This window comes from Onychomys torridus, chromosome 3 (assembly GCF_903995425.1).
Source record: "Onychomys torridus chromosome 3, mOncTor1.1, whole genome shotgun sequence".
Classification (NCBI taxonomy): domain Eukaryota; kingdom Metazoa; phylum Chordata; class Mammalia; order Rodentia; family Cricetidae; genus Onychomys; species Onychomys torridus.
In genome coordinates this window covers 1,419,902-1,441,633 of record NC_050445.1, presented here as the reverse complement: position 1 = coordinate 1,441,633, position 21,732 = coordinate 1,419,902, and the positions used below count along the sequence as shown (strand labels likewise).

General features: G+C 47.6%; 1 protein-coding gene across 2 annotated transcripts; it reads left to right on the top strand.

Annotated features, from left to right (window-relative positions):
- Nucleotides 1-9,003: 9,003 nt before the first annotated feature.
- On the top strand, nt 9,004-21,353 carry LOC118580630 (ATP-binding cassette sub-family F member 2). Of its 2 annotated transcripts, none has more exons than XM_036182481.1 (14): nt 9,004-9,085; nt 9,707-9,906; nt 11,761-11,973; nt 12,389-12,743; nt 14,784-14,879; nt 15,710-15,812; nt 17,299-17,394; nt 17,753-17,872; nt 17,954-18,043; nt 18,321-18,431; nt 19,010-19,072; nt 19,291-19,419; nt 19,897-20,100; nt 20,695-21,353. In XM_036182481.1, the coding sequence occupies exons 2-14, from the start codon at nt 9,747-9,749 to the stop codon at nt 20,830-20,832; spliced, it is 1,878 nt and encodes a 625-aa protein (XP_036038374.1). In that variant the 5' UTR covers nt 9,004-9,085; nt 9,707-9,746; the 3' UTR covers nt 20,833-21,353. The 2 variants fall into 2 exon arrangements, with proteins under 2 accessions (XP_036038374.1, XP_036038376.1); XM_036182483.1 differs by lacking the exon at nt 9,004-9,085 and adding an exon at nt 9,121-9,404.
- The last annotated feature ends 379 nt before the right edge of the window (nt 21,354-21,732 follow it).

Sequence of the window (21,732 nt, the reverse complement as noted above, 5' to 3'; positions counted from 1 at the left end):
GGCCTGGAGCAAGAGTACAGCCACAATACTGAAATATTATTTAATTACACAATGTTTCCTTTTACTTCTTTTCCTGTTACGGTCAAGAAGCTATAATTTTATATTGTTTTATTTTTGACACAAAGTCTGACCATATGTCATGACCTTGAACTCATAGAGATCCACTGGCCCCTGTTTCTTCAATGCTAGGATCACAATCATGTACCATCATACCTGGCCATTGCCGCAATCATTAAAAGGAAAAGGAAAAGGTGGAATTAACTTTAGTATTCTATTGTATTAGATATGTCTTAGGGTTTTTATTGCTGTGAAGAGACACCATGACCATGGCAACTCTTATAAAGGAAAACACTTAACTGAGGGTGACTCACTTACAGTTTCAAAGGTTCAGTCCATTATCATCATAATGGGGAGTATGGCAGCATGTGGTCAGATGTGGCACTGGAGCTTACAGTCCTACATCTTGCAGGCAATAAGAAGTTGATTGAGACACGGGGCAATATCCTGAGCATAGGAAACCTCAAAGCCTGTCCTCACAGTGACACACTTCCTCCAACAAGTCCACACCCACTCCAACAAGACCACACCTCCTAATAGTGCCACTCCCTATGAGATTATAGGGTCAACCATATTCAAACTACTACAAGATATAACTACAGTATCAGTTCAACATGTAATCAATGTGAAAAGATATTGAAGTGATATTCTACATTTTTCCATATGCACACTTTTTTTTTTTTTTTTTTTTTCCGAGACAGGGTTTCTCTGTGTAGCTTTGCGCCTTTCCTGGAACTCACTTGGTAGCCCAGGCTGGCCTCAAACTCACAAAGACCCCACCTGGCTCTGCCTCCCGAGTACTGGGATTAAAGGCTTGTGCCACCACCACCCGACTCCATATGCAAACTTGGAAATCCTATCCATGTTTTGTTTCCTTGAGACCAGGCTGGTTTTGAAATCACAGCCCTCTTCCTGCCTAAGTCTTACAAGTGCTGGGACCACCACGCTGAGCTCAGTTTACAGGCTGTCTTAATTCTGACAAGCTGTACTTCAGGGACCTTGCATCTCCTGCACTAGTCACGTTTCCTGTTACTGTGATGAATACTCAGAGCAAAGGCAACTGATGGGTAGAAACGGTTTCTTTTGTTCCAGTGTACAGTCCACTATGGTGGCAGGAGCTCCCAGCCGCTGATCACATGGCACCCGCAGTCAGGAAGCAGCAGGAATTGAATGCAATATTCAGCCAGCTTTCTCCTTTTCTAGTGTTCAGGACCCAAGCTCAAGGAACACCGCCACCTACTTTTAGGGTAGGTCTTCCCACATCAATAAGCCTACCCCAAACAATCCCTCACAGTATGTTTGTCTCGTAGGTTATTCTGGACTCTGTCAAATTGATAAGCAACATAAACCATCATAGCTACTTATAGATACTGAGATATTTGGTGCTATAGTTCTAGACCTTTCTTAGTTACTAACTTTGTAGGTAATGCTGGACAAGACGTTTCCTTTCTTGGGTCTCAGTTTCTTCATACTTTTCTATTAGTTTTTTATGTTTTTAGACAAGGTCTCACTATATGGCCCATGCTGGCCTTGAATTCTGTGCTAGCTTGCTTTCTGTTGCTGTGATAAAACACTATGACCAAAAGCAACTTGGGAGAAGAAAGGGTTTATTTGGGTTATAGGCCAAAGTCTATCATCAGTGGAAGCCAAGGCAGGAACCTTCAGGGAGGAGCTGATGCAGAGGCCATGGATGGAGGCTGCTTACTGGCTTGCTCCCATGGCTTGCTCAGCCTGCTTTCTTTATACAACTCAGGATCATCTGCCTAGGGAATAGCAACGCCCACAGTGGGCTGGGATCTCCTACACCAATCACTAATCAAGAAAATGCCCCCACAGACTTGTCTACAGGCCAATATGATGGAGACATTTTCTTGCCTGAGGCTCCCTCTTTCCAGGTAACCCCAGCTGTGTCAAGTTGACAAAAAAACTAACCAGGACAAATGTGAACCAACAGTCAGTTCTTGCTGCACTGTGGCTTTTTGGGTCTTTCATATTTAGCCTTAATTTCTCCTCTCATCCCCAGCACTTTTCCATGCGCATGATCTGAACTCTGGCTGGGAATGACAAAATATCCAAGCGGTTATCAAGTTTTCTAAGACACTAACTGTGCTGAAGAAGACTCTGCCTATCAACTGTTTACTCATAGGACATCACAACTGTGATTGGCTAAACTGATGGTACCTGATGGTAGAGAACCAGAAGATTCCAGCCTTAAATTCTTGTACTGGCTCTAAGTAGCTGTGGGTTTTGTTTTGTTTTGTTGTTGTTGTTTGGTTGGTTTTTTGTTTCGGGTTTTTTTCTAAAAAGCACAGTATCTGAGCGTGTGTGTAGAATGGTAACAGTGGTAACAACAGCTACCTCAGAATTTGCTGGGGAAATTAAATATGATGATAAAATAGTGTAATAAATTAAATGAATATTATTCTCTTGGAACCTCTTACCTGCTTGTGACCACTATGTCAAGTAAGGCTGAGGGAGAGGAGATATGTCGTAGACAGGGCTGCCAGGAGGCTTAGGTTCCTGGGTGAGGGGTTGTGTACGTGTGTGTGGTACAAGTATGTATGTGTGTGTGTGTGTGTGTGTGTGTGTGTGTGTGTGTGTGTCTATGCAGATGTGTGTACATAGTGCTCGTCATGTGGAGGCCTGAGGTGGACTTAGGGTGTCTTCCTCAATCACTTGAGTCTTTTAGAGACAGGGCCTCCTTATTAAGCTCAGGTAGACTGGCTGGCCAGGGAGTCCCAGAGGTCTGTCTGTCTTCACTTTCCTCTACTGGAGTTATGGGTGAGTACCACTGTCCCCAGCTCTTCACCCGAGTGTTAGAGATCCAAACACAGGGCCCTGTGTTTGTGTGGCAGACACTTCGCTGCGTGAGGTGAGACATCTTCCCTGCTCCCTAGGTGAAATGGTTTTGACCACAGTTAGAAATAGCTCCTTTGCTTCATACAGAGGGTTTTTTAGTCACTTAGCTTCTGCTCATACTAGATGCTCTGTGTTTATTAATAACATTAAATAAATAGCAAAGCATATTATCCTTTTTTTTTTTTTGGTTTTTCGAGACAGGGTTTCTCTGTGTAGTTTTGGAACCTGTCCTGGATCTCTCTCTGTAGCCCAAGCTAGCCTCGAACTCACAGAGATCCACCTGGCTCTGCCTCCCAAGTGCTGGGACTAAAGATGTGCGCCACCACCGCCTCACAGCACATTATCCTTAGACAAGTATTCTACAAGCCACAGGACAGCAGGACATAAGACTAATGGAACTTCACTGGCCAATAGAAACCTAGGAATCTGACTAATTTAATCTCCATAACCAATGTGAGGTAAACACTACACTACCATCTTTCTCACTCCACGGAGGACAGTATGCACTTTGCCCAAGGTCCAGCTCCGAATGGGAAAGCTGGGTTTTAATAAAAGCACGGTGTTAGGAGTTATGTGCCTAATTATGTTGTGCCAAGTGACAGCCCGCCTCCTTGGTATTACAATGATGCACAGAAGTCACTTCTTTTAAGGCACTTAGCACCTGGATGTCATGGTCTGCTTATCTTTTTCAAAAGTTCTTTCTTCATAGCTTAGGAAATAGTAGCAAAAGCTAACAGGTGAGATCACACCACATTAAGACACATCAGCACAGCAAAGGAAATCATTACCAGAACGAAGGGAGAGCCAGCAGAATGGGAGAGAATTTTTGCCAGTGACTTGTCTGACACAAGATGGAATATATAAAGAACAGAAATAATTAAACATCAAAGGAACAAATAGTCGTATCAATGAATGGGCAAGTGCACTCAACAGACAGCCTCAAAGGAAGTACAAATGCCCAATAAATACATGAAAAAAAGGTGCAGCTTCTTTGGCCCTCAGGGAAATGCAAACCAAACCACACAGAGATGGGATTCCATCAGAGATGAGATTCCATCCCACCGCAGTCAGAGTAACTACCATCAAGAAAACAGAAATAGTCTACTGAGTGACTTCCAAGACATCTAGGGCTACACAGAGAGACCCTGTCTCAAAAAACAAACAGACAAAAAAGAATGAAAACAAAAATAAAGCTAGGTAGTGATGACACTCACCTTTAATCCCAGCACTCGGGAGGCAGAGGCAGGCGGATCTCCGTGAGTTCGAGGCCAGCCTGGGCTACAGAGTGAGTTCCAGGAAAGGCGCAAAGCTGCACAGAGAAACCCTGTCTCGCAAACCAAAACAACAAATGCAAACAAACAAACAAAGCGTGAAGGTAGAAGAAGTTAAGAGATAGGACAAGGAAAAGCAGCGAAGATGAATGATGACGTGCCATACACGTGTGAGAACGCGACAGTAAAACTCTCGTAGTTGATGCAAGCGCTTCTTAGTGAGGCTTAAGCAAGGCTCCCTAAGAGCCCAGCAGCTTCCAACTCCACTTAGTTTGGACCGTTCACTCTTCTAACAATTCACTTGGCAACCCCGGACTCCCACCTGCCTGTACTATGCATACAGACATCTCTCCCAACAGTGCACCCAGCGTCCTGGTGGAAACCTGCCCCCCCCCCATCTGTATCAGCTTGTAGCTATACCAACTTTAAACAATGGAATGAGTTTCTTCTTTCAGTGACCTCTAGATAATGCCCCATTTCTACTCAGTCACGTGTTAGAACCCATTTTGAAAACAAGAGATGGGATAATCTGGCCTAAACTGATTTTGGGTGCATGTGCAATAAGAGAAACGGTGCCCTTCGAAGTTTTAGGGGAGAATCCTCTATTATCATTTTATGCCTACACGTAGTTGGGATTGCACGTGATTAAAATCAGATGCATGGGTGTGGGGAGATTGTAAAAGCACTTGCTGCGCAAGCATAGGCACCATAGCCCCAGGTCTCAGACAAAAAGGCAGGCCTGGTTGTATGCCTGTAACCCCAGCGCTATGGAGCGTGGTGTTGTGGGTATCTGTGCACTGTGTGAAGGGGTATTACTGTAATTGGTGTAATAAAAAGCTGAACAGCCAATAGCTAGACAGGAGGTATAGGCAGGACCTCTGGGCAGAGAGAGGAAGTAGGAAGAGGATCTAGGTTTGCAGGAGGAAGCAAGATGGATGGTACATGAAAGAGTATAGAGTAATAAAAATATGCTAATTTAAGTTATAAGAGCTAGTTAAAAACAAGCCTAAGCTAAGGCCACGCTTTCATAATTAATAAGTCTCCGTGTTGTTATTTGTGAGCCGGCAGCCCAAAGAAAAATCTGACTACAGGGTAGTGTGGAGACAGGAGGACTGATGGGGCTTGTTGGCTGCCAGCCTCACTCCAGGTTCAGCGAGAGACCCTATCTCAAGGAAATAAGGCAGAGAATGATAGAGTAGGATACCCGACATCCCCCTCTGCCCCCCCCCCACATGGGTGCACATACCCATGCAATTTTAAAGGGCTGGTAAGATGGCTTAGCAGGTAAAAAAATCTCTTGCAACCAAAGTTTGATGACTTGAGTTTGATCTTGGGAATCTATGATGGAAGGAGAAGAATCATTTTAGAAGGTTGTCTTCTGACATCAATGTGCATGTGGTATACACACAATAATAAAAATGTAAAGATGAGATGTATCATAGGAAAGGTCACAAGTCATGTTCAAAAGTTTATGTAACTCTGACTGGGAAGAGGTGGTGCAGGCCAGGCAGCGGTGGCAAATACCTTTAATCCCAGCACTCGGGAGGCAGAGCCAGGCAGAGCTCTGTGAGTTTGAGGCCAGCCTGATCTACAGAGCAAGATCCAGATCCAGGACAGGCTTCAAACCTACACAGAGAAACCCTGCCTTGAAAAAAAAAAAAAAAAAAAAAAACCCAAACCAAAACAACAAAAAATTATGTAACTCAAACCTGTCTGTCAAAATAGAGAACCACTTTTATAATACCCCTTAGTAACCAGCCCCTCTTTCCCTTAGATTGCACAAAAGGAAGCCCCAAACCTTAATCAGGACCCTTGAATGCATTCTCACTCATGTGCCCTGTGGTCAAGAGTGGCAGTTTATTTCTGGTTTGTACTATTGCTTGGCCTTTGAATAAAGTTTTCTTGCTACTTTGAAGTCTGTATATGCTTATTTCAACTGTGTAAGAGGCCAATAGTACCATACTACTCAACTGGTGGAGATTATTCTAGGAGCATGGTCAGTGGTGTTGAAGTGACATATCTGAACTATAAGAACTAGTAGATCATCCAGGAGAAAACAATTTCTATTACTGGGGAGAGGTGATATCAGCTTTTTGAGTTATAGGAATCTTACTCTGACCTCCCCTTGGCTTCCCAGCCATTTTCATCTCTGTTCAATCAATTCCAATAAGGCACAGAGTAGTGAAGACAGTTTACCATAGAGTAAAATGAGGCAATTTTCAAAGGCAGAAGTGGACAATGGACCTAAAAAGGAATACTGTGCCCGGGCGGTGGTGGCGCATGCCTGTAATCCCAGCACTCGGGAGGCAGAGGCAGGTGGATCACTGTGAGATTGAAGCCAGCCTGGTCTACAGAGCAAGATCCAGGAGAGGCTCCAAAAGCTACACAGAGAAACCCTGTCTGGGGAGGGGGGGGGATTTATTTATTTATTTATTATGTATACAGTGTTCTGCCTGTATGCCAGGAGAGGGCACCAGATCTCATTACAGATGGTTGTGAGCCACCATGTGGATGCTGGGAATTGAACTCAGGACCTCTGGAACAGCAGCCAGTGCTCTTAACTGCTGAGCCATCTCTCCAGCCCCTGGAAAAACAGGGGTAGGAGGGGACAATGGTTAGACGGGTCTACTGTTTTAGTTTCTGGAACAGCTTCCTGAGCAGCATTTTCCTGTCTCTGTGATTGACAGGCCCATTTGGATTACCACACCACCAACCCCCACCACGCCCCACCCCCGTGTGTGTGTGTGTGTGTGTGTGTGTGTGTGTGTGTGTGTGTGTGTGTACCCCCTTGTCTCTATGTTCACCACATGTGTGCAAATGCCTGCAGAGGCCAGAAGAGGGCACCAGATATCCTGGAACTGTTCACAGGCAGTTCGAGTCACCTGGAGTGGGTGCTAGAAATTAAAGCATGATTCTCTGCAAGTGCTCTTAACAGCTGAGCCATCTCTCTTAAAGGAAAAGGCAATAGTACATTTTTGTTCATTACCAAAAAGCCTCCTGCTTATATAGTAATCTATAATATTCCTGCTAGTTCAGAAAGTCTTGTTTCTACCCAGGGCCGAAGTTAGAACTGTGGGTCTACTCTTTAAACTACAAACAATGTAACAGCAGATTAGAAGGAATTAAAGGGGGAGTTTATAATAAGAAATAGCCTTTTACCAGGACAAGACAGGCTTCCTTTAGTGGGCTTCAACAAAGCATCCCCTTCACTTTCTTCCCTTTTCTAATCTTTGCAATCCTTTAAACTCTTGGGTGATGCTTTCTTTCTCTAAATTAGTGTGCTAGCAAAGACACAGGAAGCAGAGTCAGAAGCTGCTGACCTTCAAGCCTAATTTCTATTTATCTTGGGAAAATGCAGAGGAAAGGGGGCTCACTTTCTGAGAGTGCACTCAAGGGAAGTAATGGTTTCTTTTGCTTCCTTCAGTGACATCAATAATAAGGCACCAGTGGACAGGAGCCTGGAGAGGTAACAAGGGTCAAAAAAGAGTTACATTGTTTTTGAAGCTACAAATCCAGAGTTTACAATGTACCTAACACTAAGCCTGTTAGAGATTTTAGACAGTAAGACTCAAAGGAAATGAAACAGGACAAGTCACTGTTGCACGAATCCTAAATGGTCTTATAATAAAAACCCAGAACAAAAAATCAACAACAAAAAAACAAAAAACCCAGAGCCAGATATCAGGGTGAAAGCTGAAAGATCAGAGAAGCAGAGCAAGCCACAGCCACTACCTCTTACCTCACCTGACAGAGTCTGACAGAGCCTCTGCAGGAGAGTGAATTCCTGTCTCCTTCCGCCTTATATTCTTTTCTCTGCCCAGCCATATCACTTTCTGCTTCAACCTTCCTAGTTCTAGGATTAAAGGTGTGAGATCCCAAGTGCTGGAATTAAAAGTGTGTGCCACCACTGCCTGGCTCTGTTTCTTTTTTAGGCTGGATTAATTTCTTGAAGCCCAGCTTGGCCTTGAATTTATAGAGATCCAGAGGGATCTCTGCCTCTGCCTCCCAAGTGCTAGGATTAAAGGTGTGTGCCACCATTGCCTGACCTCTGTGGCTAACTCTGGCTGGCTCTGTCCTCTGATCTTCAGCCTAGCTTTATTTCTTAGATTACAAGTTTTTCGCCACAAAGCACAGCTAATTGTCCATAAAGCTAAACTCAGAAAAGTGGTCCTTCGACGTCAGACTTTTCCCACAACACTTATACAGCTCTGATGGAATCCATTAACTCTCGGCTAAGACACCAAGGTTCAGAACAACGTCTGGCACTTTCTAAAAGTTTGACCAGCGATGGGCGAGGCTCTGCAATTTCAGTTTCATGAAACTAAGGCTCCTTTCTCGTATGGAGCCCTGTTGGTGTTGTCCGCGAAGGGCCACCTCACTTTCAGTGCCGCCTCTGCGTAGCAGCACCTCACGCATCCTTTTCCCTCCACCTCTACTTCTCCCATTGTTTGGGCCAGCTCTCCCTAGATGCATGCTGGGAAGCGTAGTCACACTCCCTGCTGGTTAAACCAGATGAGCAGCCGGGTAAACTTATCTGCTCGAGGTGGGGTACTGTCTGGAAGACCAGCTCGCCTCTCCGAGGAGCAATCTGGGATTTGCAGTTTCCAGCGCTTTAAACCGGCCTGCTGGGACAGGACTCTTGGACTCCAATCCACCCCCAACCTGGAGTCTTGCGCGTTCTGATGGCGTCACTAGGACTGCGCCACACCTGGGATTCGTGGTAGTTCTTGAGGAGAGTCCTGCCCGAGGTCGTTGCGAGTCAAGAACTACATTTCCCAGGAGCTCTCGCGGCGGCGCGCCAAGGGCCGCCCGGGGCCGTGATTGGCTGGCGAGCCGGCCGCACGCGGAGGAGCTCAAGGAGCAGCTCTGTTGCGACAGAGGCCGAGCGGCGAGGCCCCGTGAGTTGACGGGGAAGGGGAGCCGGAGGGGAGGAGAGTGCGGACCCGTGAGCAGGAAGCGGGAGGAGAAGCGGAAGGGAGATCGGGGTCGGGATGGAAAGGGCCGAAAGGGAAAAGAACTGGCCCAGGCAGAGACGCAGGCGCGCGGGTTGTGGGGGAGGTTAGGGGCAGCGAGCGCGGAGACCCTTTGGGACCCGCCGCGGAAGACGCGTGGCTCCCGGGGAGAAACCGCGCCGCAGTCGGTGGGTGGAGGGGAGCGACCAAAACGAAGTCCGGACGAACTCCTGGCGAAGACCCGAAAAGGCGGCGGCCGGCTGAGGTGCGCGAGCGCCAAGTTGGGAAACTAGAGACTAGGGGTAGAGCGGTCCTCACTGAAGGCCCGGGCGGGGGCGCATCCCAGGGAGGCCGGCGGCGGGGATTGGCGCGCGAGCCCAGAGGAGGAGAGGAGGCTGGAAGACCGGAGAGAGAGCGAGGGACCCAGAGTTGGCAGAGGCAAGGCGGGCACAGAGTGAGGCACCAGAGGCTGGAAAGGAAAATTCCGAGGAGGGGTGGACTACGTACGGTTCAGACGTTCTTACCTGTAAGTGTAGAATTTTGGAGTATCGGTTTGCCTTTCTTCAGACTCCTGAAAGAACGGTAACTACCCCCGTGGCTCATCACCATGCCCTCCGACCTGGCCAAGAAGAAAGCAGCCAAAAAGAAGGAAGCTGCCAAAGCTCGACAGCGGCCCAGGAAGGGACATGAGGAGAACGGAGACGCCGTCACAGAACCTCAGGTGGCAGAGGAGAAAAATGAGGAGGCCAATGGCAGAGAGACCACAGGTGATGGAGGGGAATTGGCTGAATTTCCTGATCTGGTTGCCCCAGCCAGCATCAGAATCTGGATGCAGAGGCAATGAAAAGTGTGTCTTAGTTGGACGCAGATGCACAGGCCTGTAATCCCTGCATTCAGGAGGCTAAGGCAAAAAGATGGAGGGGTTTGAGGCCAGCCTGCTCTTACAGAGCAAACATCCCGGCACACGCGTCTTTATAGGCCATGGAACTTTTCAGTGACAACCAAACCCATCAAGTTAAAGACGGTGCCACCTTGTTACTGCTCAAGGGCACTGAACTGAGTGGCAGACACACATGGGAGCTGTTCTGCCCTGATGCTGTACAGGACAATAAAAGAAAAGGCAGCTTCCTATCATTTTTCTGAACTTTTCTTCCCACCCATGGTAGTGAGTGTCAGGCTTTACCATATGGTAGTCTTGATGTCACCAGGATAGTGATTGTACTAATGAGAAGAACTTATTGTTACATATTGGGTTTTTTGGTGGTGGTGGTTTGTTTTTGTTTGTTTGGTTTGGGTATTGGGGCTGGTTTTCCTGAGACAGGATTTCTCTGTGTAACAGCCCTGAACTCCCTTTGTAGACCAGGCAGACCTTGAACTCACAGAGATCCACCTGCCTCTGGCTCCTTAGTGCTGGGATTAAAGGTGTGCTGCAGCAGCAGCAGCACCAGCACCACCACCACCACCCACGCCCGGCTTGTTACGTAGTGTTTTAGGTGATTTTCCGGAGAAACCCGCTGTGGTCTTGTTGTTGGGGGATTTATTGAGCATCTCTCCTCACTGATTGTGTCACTCACTCATACTGTATAAACACAGTTTGCTTTCAGAACATTTAGTTTCTGGTTTCCTTTCTCTGTTGCTGTGACCAAACGTTCTGTGACTGAAACCAGTTTGGGAGGGAAGTCAAACAAGGACTCTGTAGGAATGCTGCTTCCTGGCTTGCTCAGCTAGCTTTCGTATGTAGGGGCGGCACTGCTCACACTGGACTGGACCCTCTACCTTAATTAGCAATTAAGGAAATGCCTTACAGACATGGCCACTGGGCAGTCTGATGGAGGCAATTCATCAACTGAGGCTCCTCTTTCCAGGTTTTTGTAAAGTTGATAGCTGAAGTTAACTGTGGCGATGCATGATAGTGAGCACCACACTTTTTAATGCCTGTCGCTTCGTTGCCCCTGAAAAGTCGCTGCACAGTCCTCCTGCTGATATAGACTGCTCATTGTCCTTTGGTTGTTACCACATTTTTTTTTTTTTTCACACATTAAGTTTTGATACCATTGTTTGTACAAAGCTCTGTTTGACCTTTTCTCCCAAAGCCTGGCTCTATGGCAGTGCCTTCTGATGACATCTAACCTTGGTTGTGTTCCTATTTGCTCTCTCCTGTGCCATTTTTCAGTGTTATTTATGTCTATTTTAGTCATCTCAGTTGTTTATATGGATATGCAGTGTTTTGAGTGGTGTGTGTGTGTGAGGTGTACTAAAGATAGACACTAAATATTTGAAGAAACATAGTAACAATAATGGGAACAGAAATAATAGACAATATAGCTAAAAATGACAGAGTTAAGTGGTAAGAATTGTCTCCAAAATAAGAGTTCTAGAAGGAAGCTAGTGTGATCACGGTAGGCAGTGGGGAGTCTTACCCCTGGCTAGACTTGTGGAAGGTGGGGAGTTAGGCCCAGTGGGAGGGAACGGACACTGGAAGAGAACTTAGCAGGAGTGCGGAGTGAAAACTCGCCTGTGAAAGCATGCTGGGCGAGTCTGTGTCACGGGCACGGGGCATAGCGCTCCGGGACTCTGAGTCTGCTGTCTGACAGCCCCTCCCAAATTACACTTGTCCCCAGAAGTGGACCTGCTGGCCAAGGAGCTAGAGGACTTTGAGATGAAGAAAGCTGCTGCTCGCGCGGTCACCGGCGTCCTGGCCTCTCACCCCAACAGTACCGACGTCCACATCATCAACCTCTCACTCACCTTTCATGGTCAAGAGCTGCTCAGCGACACCAAACTGGAACTAAACTCAGGCCGTCGTTATGGCCTCATTGGCTTAAATGGAATCGGTGAGGCCCTTAGAGGGTGAAGTGGGAGGTGGTTTCTCTTTCTTGGACCATCTGTTACTTAGTGTGTATTTAGCACTAGCAAAGCAAGAAATTAATACTTGAGTGGCGGACCAGATGTGTCCAGGACAGGGAAGTTATGACACAGCAGTATGCAGTAAGTACCAAGTGAGTAGTTTTTGACAGAAGGTGATAGAGAAGTTGGGAGGGGAAACAGGAATGGGGAGTGTGTGAAGCCATTGTAATGAACAGGACTTCACAGGAACAGTAGCACAAGACTTGAAGTTGGAAAGGGAATCTTGAGAGTGAGCAAAAAGAAGACAAGAACTTAAAGAATGGGGATCCTGGACTGCCTGTTAGGAACAGGTGCAGAAGAACAGTGAGGAAGTGGCCGAGTGTCTTTCTGTCATTCTCTTAGGAAAGTCCATGCTGCTCTCTGCTATTGGGAAACGTGAAGTGCCCATCCCCGAGCACATAGACATCTACCATCTGACGCGCGAGATGCCTCCTAGCGAAAAAACACCCTTGCAGTGTGTGATGGAGGTGGACACAGAGCGGGCCATGCTGGAGAGGGAGGCTGAGCGGTTAGCTCATGAGGATGCGGAGTGTGAGAAGCTCATGGAACTCTATGAGCGGCTGGAAGAGCTGGACGCCGACAAAGCGGAGATGAGGGCCTCAAGGATCTTACACGGATTGGGTTTCACACCTGCCATGCAGCGCAAGAAGCTGAAAGACTTCAGTGGTGGCTGGCGGATGAGAGTTGCTCTTGCCAGGTGAGTCCCCTTCCCCTCTTTCCTTGGAGCCCCATCTCTTGGAGTGGAGTGTCCACCCTGGTAGGGCTGTAGAACTGGTCTCATGGTCAGTATGTATCAGATGAGACAACCATCAGTGATGTGGCTTCCATAGGTATGTGGACTGGACTGAGTGTCTGGACTCCATGCTCAGTGCTGGGTCCTCAGCACATGGTCCAGGAGTACTCTGAGCGGACGCAAGTAAAACAGTGGAGTTAAGTCTCTTTCACTTTGACCCCCTTCTTGCCTTTTGTGCTTCCATCCTGCTAGTTTTTATGATCGTTAAATATTAGACGGCATTGATGTCACCTGTCCTTTTTACCCTCGGAAATCTGTGCTTAAAGTGAGTTTCTATAGTCCGGCACTACTTCAGTGGCCCTCCCCAGAGGGCTGAGTTGTATTCCTTTGTTTTCTCGTACGATAGTGAATATCTGTTGAGGCTGCATGCTTTATGAAGAAAAGAGGCTCATAGTCCTGGAAGTACAAGGCCAAACGGCCTCATCTGACGGTGGCTTTGCTGGCAGAGTCCTAAAGTGTAGTGTAGGCTTCATGTGTTGAGAGATGGGAAGTTCATGTGTCTGTCTTCTTGTCTCCTTATAAAGCCATGAGTGTGTGCTCATTGGGCTCTCTATCCTGATGACTGCCTAATCCTGCTCACCGTGCAGAAGCCAAGCATCAACATTCAGATGCATTTCTACCCTCTTAATGCCTCAGTGGGGAATATTCAAGCCATAGTACTAATTAAATGGGTGATACCTTCTGCATTGCACCATTCCTGGGAAGCAGGTTGGTGAGGCTGCCCCATGGGGCTAGAGTTGCCGGTGTCTTTTTTGGGTTTTTTGAGACAGGGTTTCTCTGTGATGAAATAATCCTGGCTGTCCTGGAACTCACTCTGTAAACCTGGTTAGCCTCGAACTCAGAGAGAGCTGCCTGCCTCTGAGGGCTGGGATTAACCACTGCCCGGCTGGCCTGTCTTCAAATGTAGTGTAGTGACTCCATTTGCTGAGAAGCTGCTCTGGCTGGCTTAGGAGCTTGAGAGGTAGACAACTCTCTGTGATGCTCAGAGATACTCTTACCATGTTCTCCAAGAGTGGTGACTGCAGTCTGGAAGCCGGAGCTTTAGCCTGTCCCTTGACTTACCTGTGTACAAAAGGACATTCTTTGGGTGCTTGCTGGAGTCTGGCAGCCCCATCAACTAGTCTAACCAGGATGGTTGTTGCCTTGATAACTTGTTTCCTCTTGTGCCTTTGATGCTCACCAACTGCCACCTCACACCTCACAGGTGCAAAAGGCCTCAGCCTTACCTGTAGGCTGCATTTCTATAACTCTCAGTCCTGAGTTCTGGAGCCCTTTTTTTCTCTGATGTAGAAGAAAACAGATTGGTGTTGTGGAATATTTGTCTAACTATGTAAAGATGTGTTGCATTTGTTTATTCTACATTTGTTTTAACTATGTAAGGATATGTTACATTGTTTATGCTGCATTTTTTTTTTTTTTTTTGCATTTGTTTAACTATAGAAAGGTGTGTTGCATTTGTTTTATCTTGCCTGCCTAAGGCACCTGATTGGTCTAATAAAAGAGCTGAAGGGCCAGTAACTAGGCAGTAGAGGGATAGGTGGGGCTGGCAGACAGAGAGAATAAATAAGTAGGAAAAATAATCCAGGGAGGAGAGGAGGAGGAAGAAAGAGAGGGAGCCGACAGAGGCCAGCTAGCCAGGCAGCTGACAGACAGACACAGAGGAAGCTGGACACACAGGATGAAAGAAAGACTGAAAGCCCTGAGGCAAAATGTAGATGAATAGAAACAGCTTAAATTAAGATCAAAGAGCCAGTGGGACAAGCCTAAGCTAAGGCTGAACATTCATAACAAGTCTCTGTGCCATGATCTGGGATCTGGCGGTCCAAGAAGCCTGCTACAGATTGGCTTGAGGATTCAGTCCAGACATGACCAGCATCATGGCAGGCAAGCTGTGCCTTCCATTCAGCATTCAAGGTGCCTGTTGTTTCTTTTTGTGTCCTTCAGAGCCCTCTTTATTCGGCCCTTCATGCTGCTTCTGGACGAGCCTACCAACCACCTGGACCTGGATGCTTGTGTGTGGCTGGAAGAAGAGCTTAAGACGTAAGGAGTGGGGCTGGGAGCCACAGACCCCGAGGGTTCAGTAGCCGAGCCCAAGGAAATGGGTGCCCAGAAAGGACACCAGAGAGAGGCCAGATGTAGCCAGGGCCAAGTGCAGTTAGAGAGTGGGCCTTTTTGTTTCATTGGGGTGGTTTGTTGTTCTTTTTGTTTTTTAAGTCTGAATTGTGTGAGCCTTTAAAACCAAAACCTTTTGTTTTTCCTATGTCCCGGGTACAGCATCTTTATTAAAGGCAATGTTTATTTGTATGTATGTATCTGTCAGTGTATGTGTACTCAACACATACAAATCATGTAAAGTGAGTCTAATGTTTAAATTCATGATCTGGTGATAAAGAAAAATATTAACAAATATGATCATGGTTCTTTTATAACCAAAGAACTGAGTAGCTTGGAACATTGTATCAGCTTTAAAAGGAAGCAGGATATACCTTAGTGCTGTCTCAAAAGAAAGGGCTCGTGCTTCTCTTACTGAATTGGTATGAGTTGGCCTTGCCCACAGTTCTGGATGCCTTTTATTGTATATACAGACTGTTGACTTCACTACTATTCCATCTCTACTCCATTCTGCTGACGGAGCAGAAGCCCCAGGCTTAGGCTGTCTTACCACTGAAAGGCTCCTGGAGCCCTTGACTGAGGGAATGCAGTGCTGCCTAGGTCCCTGCTTGTTGCAGGAGTTGCAAGGGCACTTGGAGTTGCAAGGGCACTTGGGCGTAAGGGTGGGAGAGGATGAGGGCTTTCTGGGTCTGGCTATGTAAGCTTTTTTGACTAGTCTCTTGTTTGCAACCTTCCTGATTGGCTCTTTGGCTTCACAGTTTCAAGCGCATCCTGGTCCTTGTGTCCCATTCCCAGGACTTTCTGAATGGGGTCTGTACCAATATCATCCACATGCACAACAAGAAACTCAAGTATTACACAGTGAGTGGGCCTTGGCTCCTACACTTGCTAATTCTTTGAATTTGTTATTAAGTATGATACAGTCTTTTTAAGAAGTACTTTGGCCCATTTTGTTTTAGTTCCAAAGCCTTTGCTTCTGACTGTAGGCCATGGATGGCGCGCGTGCGTGCGTGCGTGCGTGCGTGTTTGTGTGTGTGTGTGTTTGTGTTTGCGTGTTTGCCTTATGTGAGTGTCTGGGGAAGGCCCTGATCCTGCTGCAGCCCCCAGAGGTGTTGGATCCTCTGGAGCTGGAATTAGAGGTAGTTGTGAGCACCTGATGTGTATTCTGGGAATCTAATGAACACACACAGAGAACTAAATAAAGAAAAATGTAATAATTTTTTTTTAAGTAAAAAGTAGAGCCAGGTGTGGTGGCATCCACTTGACCCCAGCACTATGTTGGCTGAAGTATGAGGGTCGTGCCAGCCTGGATTTCCCCATCAGTTTCACATAGGAAAAGGGAAAATAGAACTTTTCATTCATAGTCACAGTCAGTGTGGGAGCATTAATAATTTCTTATATCACCTTCCAAAACTGCGTATTTGCAATCATTTGCAGAAGATATTATATATGGATATATTCTTTGTCTTTAATCTTCTAGAATCTGTTTTTTTTTCCTTTGTGTATATGGATATGCCTACATGTGTCTCTGCTCCCCATAAGTGCAAGTGCCCAATGAAGCCAGAAGAGGGTATCAGATCCCCTGGAACTGGAGTTACAGATGGGTGTGAGCCGCCATGTGGGTGCTGAGAATTGAACCCAGATCTTTTGGAAGAAGAGCCAGTGCTCTTAACCTCAGTCCCTCTTCTGTAATCCTTAATAATCATTATATTTTTCAGGTTACTTTTTAAATTAGTAATGCTTTCTAGAGGAGTATGCAGTCTGCCTCTTTAGTGATGCATAGTATTATTACCATTGTGTGTGGATATCCTGTGACTTGTTTGTTAGATCTTTTTAATGGATGACTAGCTTGAGTCTTAGGCTTTGTTTGGTTTAGATAGAAACCATGGCAATCCAATTGGGCATGATCCCAAATCCAGGTGGTTTGTTTTCCTGTGGGGGGCAACCCTTATTATCATAAGCCTCTAGGTGGGCAGTAGGAGGTGGTGGAGGGCCTGAGCTCCATGGTGTCCACATGATTGTTCAAGGCTTCTACAGACACTGAGTGTTCTTTGGGTTAATCTTAGGATTTGCCATGGATCCTGTCTTGGCTTGGCTGAGTAAAAGGCATGGAATTAAATAGACATCCATACATTTCTGGTTGGGCTGTAGCATGGCTTAGTGGTACACCATTGCCTAACGTGTAATGCTAGTGCCCTGGGTTCCATCCTCGGTCTGCAGAAATAGATACCAGGATCTAGGTTAGCACATGCAGTTGGTGATGCTGCTGTTACCCTCCGATCTGAGTGGGAACCCAGGACTGAGCCCTGGGTAAAACTGCCACCTTGCCTGGGGCATTTCCCCACAGGGTAATTATGATCAGTATGTGAAGACACGGCTGGAGCTGGAGGAGAACCAGATGAAGAGGTTTCACTGGGAGCAGGACCAGATTGCACACATGAAGGTAGGGAAGTTATGCTGCCGTTCTCCACCTGTACTGGGAAGTGATGGGGGCTGGAGGAGGCTGGGAAGAAATGGAGGGTCATTTCTTACTCAAGGTTTTAGAGTTGATGCCAGGCATGGTGGTGCACACCTTTAATCCCAGCACTCGGGAGGCAGAGGCAGGGCAGGAGGATCTCTGAGTTCAAGGCCAGCCTGGTCTACAGAGTGAGTTCCAGGACAGCCAGGGCTACACAGAGAAACCTGTCTCAAAACACTAAAAAAACCCAAAGCTGCTACTTCTGGTGTCCTGTGCACATGCACACTTCAGGCCCCATCTTGTCTCTTGTACACACTCTGACTCCTCTTCTGGTCTCTTATAGAACTACATTGCCAGGTTTGGCCATGGCAGTGCCAAGCTGGCCCGGCAGGCTCAGAGCAAAGAGAAAACGCTACAGAAAATGATGGCATCAGGACTGACAGAAAGGGTTGTGAGTGACAAGGTGAGGTCTCGTGGTTAGGGTAGGTGGCTGAAGCATGGGTTAAAAACAGAGTGCTGACATGAAAATGCCTCCTCTTCTTAGACGCTGTCATTTTATTTCCCACCGTGTGGTAAAATCCCACCCCCTGTCATTATGGTGCAGAACGTGAGCTTCAAGTACACAAAAGACGGGGTGAGTGTGGGCCAGAGCGCATGGGAAGAGCCTGTGTGTAGCTAGGGGCCAGGTACATCTCGCATGGGCAGTTCAGCATGGCCTCTCCCATTCTTGCTGACTGTGCTGACTTTTGCCAGGGTGTGGATGACTTTCAGGCTCAGCAGATGGAAGCAGTGGGTTGGGATCAGCTTTGACAGTAATTCCCTCCTCCATTCTCCCCACCTATGGAGTTGGCGTGCCCGGCCGGCAGAGGAGATTGAGTTCTAACCTTTGTTCCTCTCGTTGCCCGCCTCAGCCTTGCATCTACAATAACCTGGAGTTTGGCATTGACCTTGACACACGAGTGGCTCTGGTGGGACCCAACGGTGCAGGGAAGTCCACCCTCCTGAAGCTGCTCACTGGAGAGGTATGGGGCTAGGGTCACGTTGTCGTCTGTACCGTCGTCATTAGGGAAGAAGGGAGGGAGTGAAGCTTTGGTGGCTGAGGGAGCCAGCTGGAGGCCCGGGCAGTGCTGAGGCCGGGAAGGGAGGTGGGAAGGTGACTGAGAGTGCCTGTTACAGGCTGTAGGACGGACGCCTGTACACTGGAGTTCTTTTGAGAAAATGTGTGTTGGACCTACATCAAGTGTATTACCTCTCATGTCCATCCAGTAAACTTGGGCTCATCTTCGCTGTTTGAGTGAGTTGTCCTAAGTCTATACGTTTACATTTGTTGTGTGTGCATTCACATGTGGTGGTCAGAGGACAACTATGGGTGTCAGTTCTCACCTTCTATCGTGTGGGTTCCAGATCAACCCAGGTTGTCAAGTGCCTTAATTAATGCACTGAGCGTCTGCCCCGCCTCTTTAACCCTGAAGAGTACCTAGACAGTAGTCTGTTAGCAGAGTGCATTGATGGGAGGTTGTCCAAGCCCCCGTGCGTTTGCTTCTCTTGAGGATTTCTTTTGGCATGCTTACTTTTCTGATTCTACTTAATTCTTTCCTAGCTTCTACCCACAGACGGAATGATCCGGAAGCATTCTCATGTCAAGATAGGGCGTTACCATCAGGTACAGGCCTGGCATCTAGGTTGGGGGTCAGGGTAGAAGGGACCACATCTGTCTAAGCCCCTCCCTAGGAACATCAGCTTCTCCCTGCTTCTTGGGTCCTGAGCAAGTGTCTGGGTGGCCCCTGGGGCAGGCCCCTTTTAGGGTAGGCCCCTGTCACACGAAGTGGCCTCCTTTAGGAGGAGGTTCCCCCCAATGTGGTGGTCTTGTTTTCTCTGCAGCATTTACAGGAGCAGCTGGACCTGGATCTTTCACCATTGGAGTATATGATGAAGTGCTATCCAGAGATCAAGGAGAAGGAGGAGATGAGGAAGATCATTGGAAGATACGGCCTCACTGGGAAACAGCAGGTGAGAGAGGAGGGCTGGGAAGGACCCAAGACGGCTCGGGCTATGGCCAGATGATCAGGAAACACCTAGGTTTGGAAGTGATCCCAGAGTCTCCTCCATTTCTTTCCTTTAAAGTGTCATGTACTGTGAATTGTGGGGAAGGACAGTGAGCAGGACTCTTGACAGGCTCTTGAGCCAGAGTGCTTGAGAGAGCTAGAAAACAGACATGAAACTGCAGCATCACCGGATCATGTCATTGCATCAGAATTTACATGCTAATAGCGAGAGGCTGAGTGGTCATGTTTCCAGGTATCCTGTCAGGTCTCAAGACTAATAGCCTGGCCAGTATCTTGCTGTATGATCTTAGGTCATCCTAAGCTCACATCTCACCAGAAGAAAAAAAAAAAAGCAAATAATGATAACAGGAGCCAGAGGGGAGAGAAGTCTCATGCTGCATGGCAGGTATAACACCAAGTTCTTATGTCATGGTTCCTCTAGGTGAGCCCAATCCGGAACCTGTCAGATGGGCAGAAGTGCCGAGTGTGTCTGGCCTGGCTGGCCTGGCAGAACCCTCACATGCTCTTTCTGGACGAGCCTACCAATCACCTGGACATAGAGACCATTGATGCACTGGCAGATGCCATCAATGAGTTTGAGGGTGGTATGATGCTGGTCAGCCATGACTTCAGACTCATCCAGCAGGTGGGTGTGGCCTGAGGCATAGAGTGGAGTGTGGGTCGGAAGTTGTGTGAAGCACAGTTAGTTGTAGCGCATGGAGGGCATAACATGTTTGCTAAATTCAGGGAAGGAGCTCAGGTCTATGTGACCTGGTGAGAACCAGATCTCATGACTCTGTGGGGATAGTAGTTAACTTGGTATAGATGACCCAAATGAGGAAATCAGACTTTTATTACTGTGTCAAGATTCTTCAACCCAAAAATAAGTGTTGTAGTAAGAAGGATTTAGATTAAGAGGAGGAAGGCTCCTGGTCATTTCTGTATGTATTTCTAAAAAAGCAAGGGTAGAAAAACGTGGCTTGTGAAGCCTCTGAATACGTGGGGAGCCTGCTGGAGACCTCACAGTAGGGCAGTGGTGGAGTAGGATCTGGCTTGGAAAAATCTACAATACTGGTTAAAGTGCTCTTGAGTAAAATGTCCCCAGAGAGAGTAAGCTGGATTATGGGTTTGGGTGAGGCCTCGAGGGAGAGGCTGGCTGTTTCATTCAGGAAGCCTCATTATAGTCCTGGTGGAGAGGGTGCCGAGGACTGGCCAGATTGAACCCAGCATCTGCTTCCAGGTTGCGCAGGAGATCTGGGTCTGTGAGAAGCAGACAATCACTAAGTGGCCTGGGGACATCCTGGCTTACAAGGAGCACCTCAAATCCAAGCTGGTAGATGAGGAGCCCCAGCTCACCAAGAGGACCCACAACGTGTGAGCCCTCAGCCAGGCTTGGGTCAGGAATGCCACCTGGAGACCGCCAGCTGACACCTGACCAGCCACTCAGGACAGGACCCGGGGCTGCACTCCGCATTGCTGCAATACTGCCCCCCCAGCCTCTCCCCTCAGCCTGCCTTCGCTGCATCTTATCTCCAGCTGGACAGCACCTGTCCGTTTCCCATCTTCCTTCCATTTGGGTCTGTCTGTCTGAACTTGGCTGGCTGTTCCCTCCAGACCCTTGCTGGTTACCTTGTCCTGAGAGATGCAGCCAAGGGGCCCTGGGTTAACCCAAGGGCCCAAGCCCTAGTCTGGCCCTGGGAGGATTCAAGAGCCTCGCTTTATGGGTTTTGGTGATGTTGGAGGAATACTGCCAGCCCACCACCCCCATTCCTTATTGCTTCTGGTTTGGAGCCCTGGGCCAGGGCCATATAGTCCTGGTCGGTATTTTAATAATTATTTAACTAGATCTGTGTGTCATCTACGAAGAGTCCAATAAAGAGGAATCCACAGTCCCTCCTTCCTGGGTCTCGGTGTTCCTTCTCTCCCTGCAGTCAGCATTCACTTCCCCTCAGCAAGCCTATAGGGCAGAGGGGTTGGGCACTCTGGAGCTACAGTAATGTACTGCCCCCGCCCCTTCCAGGTCAAGCTTTTCCTTAGGCCTGTGTTTCAGCAGACTTGGGTGTAGAGAGGGCTTGTTAGGTCACAGAGGTGGACCTTGCCAACTTTTTGGGAGTACTGGAAGCAGCTAGGAGCTAACATTCCTAACAAGTTTCCTAGTGTGGATGCTGAGCAGCAGGTCATGGACCATACTTTGCATTATGACATACTCTGGCTGCCACCTCACATCACATAGGACATTTGTTAGAAATCCAGGTTTCTTAGCTAGACTGTTGGTTGT

What these genes read in the sequence shown, in the direction of transcription:
- LOC118580630 (XM_036182481.1), top strand. Translation starts at nt 9,747, where the DNA reads ATGCCCTCCGACCTGGCCAAGAAGAAAGCAGCCAAAAAGAAGGAAGCT. An exon ending in AGAAACTCAAGTATTACACA is followed by an intron (nt 15,813 to 17,298) that starts GTGAGTGGGCCT and finishes ATTTCCCCACAG; the next exon opens with GGTAATTATGATCAGTATGT. An exon ending in TCAAGTACACAAAAGACGGG is followed by an intron (nt 18,044 to 18,320) that starts GTGAGTGTGGGC and finishes TGCCCGCCTCAG; the next exon opens with CCTTGCATCTACAATAACCT.